The 8,311-nt window shown below is 39.8% G+C and overlaps 2 protein-coding genes across 3 annotated transcripts in view; both read right to left on the bottom strand.

Annotated features, from left to right (window-relative positions):
- LOC105462646 (inositol-pentakisphosphate 2-kinase) overlaps window positions 1-8,311 on the bottom strand; it is an 88,076-nt gene that overhangs the window by 55,427 nt on the left and 24,338 nt on the right. The window lies entirely within an intron of this gene.
- LOC105462644 (phosphatidylcholine:ceramide cholinephosphotransferase 1-like) lies at window positions 7,495-8,237 on the bottom strand. Its single transcript, XM_011709370.1, has 2 exons — window positions 8,068-8,237; window positions 7,495-7,830 (listed from the first exon to the last, which is right to left on the bottom strand). Exons 1-2 carry the CDS (start codon window positions 8,176-8,178, stop codon window positions 7,675-7,677), a joined length of 267 nt encoding a protein of 88 aa, XP_011707672.1. The 5' UTR covers window positions 8,179-8,237; the 3' UTR covers window positions 7,495-7,674.

An 8,311-nucleotide genomic window follows, 5' to 3' on the forward strand; every position in this document is an offset into this window, starting at 1 on the left:
TGGGGGGAGGAGAGGGAGAGTACTTGGAGAGGATTTCACTTCCGACTAGCCGGCGCGATGAATCGACGGCGTTTCGAATCCTGGCAGGTAAAGTTAGGACGGCGATGGCACGAGGATTCGAGAAACATCAATTTCCCGGCTCGTGTCGTCGGCTCCTTGCAACGTTTGCATTTCCAATTTCCTGCCTTTGCGCGTCGTTCTGGTCACGGTTACAGGAATGAGCGAGCGAGCGAGCGAGCGAGCGAACAAGCGAAAGAGAAGGGTGAAGATTTATTGAATTGGGGAATGGCGCTCAGGACAAATAGAACCACGCAGCGGATACAAGCAGCGAGAAAACATAATTAGATGACGCAAGTTATATTTAGTAAGTATTTTACAAAAAATTGTCATTATAGGCGAAAAATCACGAATTTTGTTAACGAAAAAGAGAAAACGATCGAACGCGCGAAGATAAGAAAGAAGAAGCAGAAGAAGTGAAGAGAATTACGAATTTTTCGATGTTAAGGGAATCTCCGGTATGCTAGGGAAAAGCTGCGTACATTGCGAAGGCGAACAAAGAGAAGGACGTGTGAAGGCCGAACAGCAGGGAACTTCTACAAAATCACGTGATACTCACGTGGCTGTTGCACCCTTGAGAAACATCTGTCGGGGGTGCTGTGAAACCTGCTGTGATAGACAGTGATCCAACGAACCCATGTCGTACACTCGACGTCAAATCAAGGAAATTGCAAACTGAATTCTTCTATTCTGAATCTATTCAGGAGAGCTACAGGTATAGTTGGACCCTTATAAATTAGAATTCTCCTCTTACGTTGCTTCTCCGCCATTCGCGCGAATTAAGTTGTGGGTATGCATGTCTTGTCTCTCTCATTCTACGTTGATTTCGCTCGCGCAATATTTTTATTCAGTACGTCTACTATATTAGAACAAGTGTTTTGTTGAAGGGAGAATTTAAAAAAGACGAATGCCGTTATACACTGTTCTAATCTCAATATAAAGGTAAAATATCTATATAAAATAAATAAAATAAATAAATGAAAATAATGCCCAATACATATTTTACCAAATAATATAATAAAGTACTGTTAAGAATTTGACAGCTTAACTCGCTTCCATATTTACATTGAACACACATCTTTACGTCAAGATTTGTATACAACGATTTTAACGTGCACTGAGTGTGCAACTAATGCATTCGAATTCGCTATAAAATAGAATATCTGGACTCTTCCATGATTGCAGAGGAAATTCCATTGTGCTATAAATGAGAGATGTGTAGAAAGCTGCAGGGAGAAGCGACTTCCGAGAAATCACGCGTTAGGAATTTCGAGCGTAATCGTTGCCTCATTTTCACTTTTTTTTTTCGCGAGCATTTTTCTTCAGCAACGCTCCTTCGGGGTAGTGTGTATACTCGTCGAACAAAGCTTCAATTTCGTTGGCAACGTTTAACTTAATTAAAAAGCGAGAGAATAGACGAACGTATTCGCGCAATATACCCACTACCCAGTCATTTCGCCGCACGCTTCCCTCTCACGAAGCGAGACTCGATTGTTCCGGGCGCAAAATGCGAACACAATGCGATCGTGTGATAACCTTTCACGACGAAGATTACGATGGAACGGTCGAGATCGTGCTTCACAATGGGAAAGAGACTGGTACGGACGGTGCGGATCTGCGTGCAGGACCGTGACCCGAGCTGGCGTATACTTAAGTAAACGGTAAAGAGGAAGCTGAGCTGGGTCTAACATGTTGCAGCATGTTTGAGTGGAATTTAGCTGACGCACTCGCTGAGGGTGGTAGACACTTTTTTTGAGAGAGCAAGACGAATCTTGCAACGCTGGGGAAAAGATGGGACAAAACACGAGGCATATGAAGATCTGTAAAAATATACCGGATTCTCTAAAAAAATCACGTCTTTTCATGTATATGTAGAACGTACGCGTTTATTTTTCTTCTCATTCTGCTTCTTCTTCGTAAGTCTTTTTTATATAATGGCAAATATAATTTATAATTATTTTTATCCTTGAATTTAGAATTATAAATGCTTCCTAAAATTATATTTTACCCGGTACGTTTATTAAAAGTTATAGATAAGTGAATAATTCTCCGATTACGTCATCTTCCTCCTGCAGTCTGAAGCGAGCGAGTCCCAAACCTTATTTGTTGCCGATAGTCAAAATAGCTGACTTTATAAAATATCGGTTCAACTTACTTATTTTTAATTTTGCCCTTTCGCGATCTTGACGAATTGTGTGGGATAAAAAAATAAACGAGTTTGCATCTTGATCACGTTTCTTTCAGCAGTGATCTAACCAGCAGTAACCAGGAAACATATTGATGTATTGTGATGTTAATGTTTGGACATTTTAATATTTAAAGTACAACGTTTCTTTAGCAAGACAAATCAAAGATGAAGCTTTTGTTAAAAAGATTAACAAAAAAGAATGACGTATGCTCGCAAAGTCTTTAAGATAAATCGGATATATCTTTAAAATAAATCGATATGTTATCTGACATCTATCATCGCATCACAAATGCTGCTTCTATATATTTTCAGCTGACAAGTTTTACACGGAGTCGAAATTCATTCTGATAACGAACCGTGCTCGTCCTTTCTGGGCGGCCTCCTGCATCAGCGGATAATTGAGTGGAAGCGATTACAAAAGCAAATAGCGAAGCTAATCGCATCGTAAATTATTTCGACGAAGTGAAGAGACTAAATTAGGCCGGCGATTGCATACCTGCGCGTGAAATTTTACGTTTAGATTAGCATCGCGAATGTACTCAGCTTCGTCATCGAGACGCACGACGCATCGAACACGATTGAAGAGAGAGAGAGAGGGGGGGGGGGACGAAGGAGGAAAAGCATGGCCCAGGAGAAATTACAAAATAAAATAATGCAGTCTGTGCGGGTGCCGACGTAAATACTTCGTTTTTCTCCCCCTCCCCTCTCTCACTCTTTCTCGCTGTGCCAGAAATATTGAGCTAGGTCAGTAACTGTGCGCTCAGGCGATAATTTTTACGCTTACGTTAGCGCTAAAAACGGCTTTGTTAGACGGTAAACGCGATCGCATCAAGTCGTGGCCAACGTAAAAATGGATGGATAACGCGCGCCTATACCGTTTATCAATAGATAGCTTATCGAAAAGAACAAACTTAAAGAGTACACCCGAAAAAGCGGCGCGTTGCAGATTGAAACCCAAGATAGACCGAACGTCACGATCATTTTTGATGGCGGTAGTTTCGCGTGAGAAGAAAGTGGCTTCTAGAGATAGCTGGCTGAGGAAAGTTTCCATAAACGCAGTGGCTTATGAAGTCGCCGAGGATAGGAATATTCTCTCCGATTAAACGTGACGCGACTGGATATCGCGCCTAAATGCGATTCGATTTTACAGGGGTTCGGAGCGTGGGCAGAGGAACTGGAGCGGCCCCCCGGTTCGCGCGCCCGTTTCTGCTTTCACCCACAGCGTATATATACGGCTGTCTCGTTTTTCGCTTCGCGCGATAATTTTTTCTGCACAACACTACGCACCGTCGATCGTTCGACGTGTGTTAACCGATCGATACCAACTAATCGCGTATAGATAATACTGATTTATATTCAAGAGCCAACGAAATGTCAAAGGCGTGTCTCGACGAGCGCGCGCGCGCGTTGGGCGCCTCCGAGAAAATCCGCCGAATTCATGCTGAATATTAAGGTGCCGTATAATACGTATACGTGGTCGGACTCCCGCCTTCGCCGCTTAAAGACAGTGACGTCTCAAGGCGAGGCGCGAAGTGTGGCAATCGCGAAGTGAAAACCGCGCTTCGTACAGTTCGTACCAGCCAAACCACGCGCGCCACGTCCGAATTTGCTTAAGTCGAGACGAAACTCCGCGCTCGCAGAAATTACAATTACGCTTGCGCGGGTACGTCTACATAAAAATTTTTTCTTTTTAAGGAAGTAAAATATTATGTACAAATTAAAGGCGTAATTATAAATACAAAATAAAATGATAAGAGTTGTTTCTCGAGCAGTAATCAGCAGCCCAATTATTCTTAGGCATTTAAATAAATAGTCATCTCAAGTTCCCACGCAGACAAAAAGCGGAAGACGATGATGATGATAATGATGATCTGTTAATATACAAACTTTGCCTAAGGACGTCTTTAACGAAGTCGATTTAAATCGAATGGCATAAAAGCAGCACCACGCTCGTTCTAGATGGGAAGCTATTGAATACAAATCGGTGTTTACATTCGAAATGAATTTATGTAAAGGCGCTGTCTCCTCGGGTAAATTTCACAACACGCTAATTCGTATTATAACAGTTATCCGAATCATAGTGAGGAAACGAGTATATGAGTTTGTTACTCCCGAGAATTTAGCCACTTCTATAAAGATATAAAAATACATTTTGCCTCTGTTTACCCCCGACGTAAATGTTTTTCTGGTAAAATTCCAGTTTCGCAAATAACCATGCGATATTCCCATTTGGATACGCTAACGTTAATGTACCTGCGCTAACGTGGAAAATATTGTATTTTCCACGTACTTTTAATAAAGGAAACGCGCGAGTTTAAAAAGAAAAAAAAAGGAACGAGAGCCGTCGCAATGACCATTAATTTAACGACAGTTTTAGCCCGCCGCAATTTCACGCTCGCAGAGAGCCGCTGCAGATGCGTGTGCAAATACCTAATCTCGGTAGGAAACGACTTTTTCCGCGCGTCGGGCTATCGGCGCGATAGGGCCGCGCGCGCGCGTACAGCCCTCGCTGCATATATGACCGCAATCTGTTACCGGTATCTGCTGCCAGATGCCAAACGCTCTTCGCGCCAGCGAAGTTTACACGCGCGGTGCGGCTAATTGCAGCAATCTAGCTTAATGTACTGGAGAGAAGTAGTTTCGGCTAGCTCGACGGGGGCGATTGTTGCCAGAGATGGAGCGTCAGCGCCACACCGAATTTCCCATTACGTGCCTAATCCGTGCGTATATATAAGCGGATGAGCCGTGCGAATATCGTATCGCGAGTACGTAGTGTCCGCGTGCGTAATATGACGTAACGCGGTAAAAGCGCGCAACCGGGAGGAGATTTTCAACCGGGAGTTTACGAACGCGACGACGATAAAATGTCCGCCGCGCGCTACCGCTGCCGCCGACGACGACGACGACGACGACAACGACGACGATGAGTCCGCCCGCTTCGGCCATGAAAGAGAACTTTGAGGGGAGAACCTGTTTTTGTGGCGTACGAGGGAAGTTAATCCGTCCCGTTGTATGAAGACCCTGAGTCGACAGCCAGCCCGGGCACCCACCCCCAAAGGGCCTGCGCGCGACAAGATAATACGAATAAAACGCGATTATCCCCGTTGAACAATGAGGAAACGGGAGCCATTGGATATTCAAACACAATTTCTATTGTCCCTGGGTTTACGCATCTCTCTCTCTCTCTCTCTCTCTCTCTCTCTCTCTCTCTCTCTCTCTCTCTCATCATTCTTTATAACTTTTGCACGAATTCTGTTCAATTATCAAATACATCTGTCCAATCGTAATCGATGAAAAATAACAAAAATATAGTTTTATACAATTCAACGCATCTCCAATTGCTCAAACTATATAATAAAAATATAGATTTGCACGTAAACTTCCGCGAAGTGTTGTATAAAATGTTTTATTATTTACTTAGTTGTATTATCTACATAAGAGGCAATAAAAAATCAATTAAAAACGAAAGAAAGTTGCAAGTGCGTTTCGTACTTATTAGAGATTCACAACAATGAATCACAGGTGGACAAGATAACAAATCACCTGTAACGCAATTTAAGATATGATTAAGGTTACTCAGCACTTTTACAACATACATACAGCATACACGCGACTTTCGTTGGATGTTAGGAAAACGAATGATCACGCGATTTATTACCACATTATTTGTACATTGTTAAATGAGATTCATAATAGCCTATGCAAATATTTGAAAAATCGCAACATTTTCGACAGCATTAAGTTATGTCATTCTTCTTTCTCAAGTAAGAAAAAAATGCGGGGCAAAAGGTGCAAAGAATCACTGAAATAATGAAACGCGAAAAGAATGAAGGAAGAAAGAATCATAGAAGATCGATAGTTATTCGTTATTTTTGTACTTCGATCTCTCCATGAATACAAAATTACTTTATACATTTTGCACGATTTGTTACATTGCCCCTGCAATATGTATATATATATATATATATATATATATATATATATATATATGTATGTATGACAACATCCGGTGTATGCACAAGCGTACAACGATCTTATTCCGTGAAAACACGAATGCTTCAGTACTTTCCTCTTTTTATTTTGTCTTTTTTCCTTAATACTCTACGTGTGATACTTTCGTATATCAACTAATGGAAGCTAGAAGAGTGAAATGTATCTTCTAGAAATTCAATATCCAAGATTTGTTAATAAACTTATCCAAATCCGAGGCAGGCTATATGTACGAAATATGAATCGACAATATACATATGTGGCAGGTAAGAGGTTCAAATTTCATCCGCGACGAGCCATATACATATATGTAATCTAACCAAAGTTACGGAATCTTTGATAGTGTTAAAATTTTTTATCAACACCAATGATGTACAATGTGTATATAATTGAATATATCGAGCCGCGGAAAAGCATGATCTCCATTATAACGGAGATTATGCTTTTTCCGCGACTCGATATATTCAATTTGTCAATATTATATGAGTTTAACATTTACTATTGAGCGTTTCTTTTTTGGTCCCACGAAATTGCTCAATCGCTTCTAGTACTGGATACTGGATAATTCTCTCTGAAGCACGAAGGGAGCAATTTCGAGGATAATCGGTAATGTAGAACTTTAATTAGAAGATAAACACGCGAGTCTACAGTATATTTTTGGCAAATTTGTCTGCAAAATCGTTTTTCATCGGAATAATTCGTATCGCGAATGCAAAATCAGGGACGACGTCCAGATATTGGAAGTCAAGACGTCGACTCAAATCAAGAATGTAAGATTCGTTTAGAGGAAGGATTTAGATTTCGACCTAATATTCATCTATAACGGCCATTTTAAGATTACAAATACTTCTTATTGCATAGTAAACTCGCTCAAGTTTTTAAAAACACACATTTATTCTATGTTTATTTATTGTATTACTTTCAATTTGCAGCTATTTAAAAATATAAATGCCATAAGCGAATTAATAACGTGTTATTATGTATAGTTATAGTTTGAATATCTTCCTCTATCGAATCGTTACAATATTATCATAAAGTCTATCTTCCTATATATCTATTCTTTATACTGTATATAAATTGTATAAAAATCAAGCAAAAAGTAAATTCGGGCTGACTGGACGATAATTTTACGTGAAAGAGCACAGGTATTGTGTCTAAGAATTCACGATTGAATTACAAAAAGAGTGAACAACACAAAATACTTCATGCTTCAACAATAAATGTGCAGTTACTCTGAAAATAATCGTACGTCCCATGTATATTCTTTAGCGAACTTTTACCTCCACGTTAATAAGCCTCGATTTATACATACATTTGTGAGTGCATGTGTATGTGTTTGTATGTATGTGTTGTGTTGTGTGTGTTTGTGTGTAAAAATATATACAACAATAGTAACTCCTTTGTTTTTAACAGCCTCTATCATGAAATCAAGACAAGTATTAACTATCTCGATTAGGGTGCTTGGCAAGAAACCGTCGAGGCCAGGGTAGAGGCCAGTCATATTGTCGTGGCACTGTGCCGCCCACATTCTTCTCAAAATACTTGAAAATAGAGAACCACCAGAGTCGGGCCAAAAAATTGTTTGGTCCATATTGCTGCAAAAATTTCATTGTTTTATGCATTTAACAATATACAAGTTATAATGCAAATGTTGATCATTACTTCGCATGTAATATTAAAAAATTTACAATTATTATATATCAAACGTTACGTTTTGTATATAATTACATATTACATATAATTAATGTTACTGAAATTATATTATCAATCATTAAGTAAATTTTTTTTTCAGAGTAGAAAATTTTCAACACTTGAAAGTAAAATAAATGTACCTTGAGATTTGGATTGTTGGCTAGCGTGTGATAAATATACCACAGACGTGTAGTAACGTAGTAAGCTATAAGTACATCCACGGTATAATGGCCGTGAGCTACCAAGACCATAATTACCCCAACGAGTACCGCTAGACCAGCTAACCAATGGATCGGTTGACATCTCCTTGGAGAATCTAAAATGCGTTGCAAACCGCTATATGAAATTACGCTGACATTACGTATATATATATATATATATATA

Source organism: Wasmannia auropunctata, unplaced genomic scaffold (assembly GCF_000956235.1).
Source record: "Wasmannia auropunctata unplaced genomic scaffold, wasmannia.A_1.0 LD336095.1, whole genome shotgun sequence".
NCBI classification, from domain to species: domain Eukaryota; kingdom Metazoa; phylum Arthropoda; class Insecta; order Hymenoptera; family Formicidae; genus Wasmannia; species Wasmannia auropunctata.

Coding starts and splice junctions, on each gene's coding strand:
- LOC105462644 (XM_011709370.1), bottom strand. CDS start 8,178: ATGGTCTTGGTAGCTCACGGCCATTATACCGTGGATGTACTTATAGCT. Junction 7,831..8,067: donor CCAACAATCCAAATCTCAAG/GTACATTTATTT, acceptor AAATTTTTGCAG/CAATATGGACCAAACAATTT.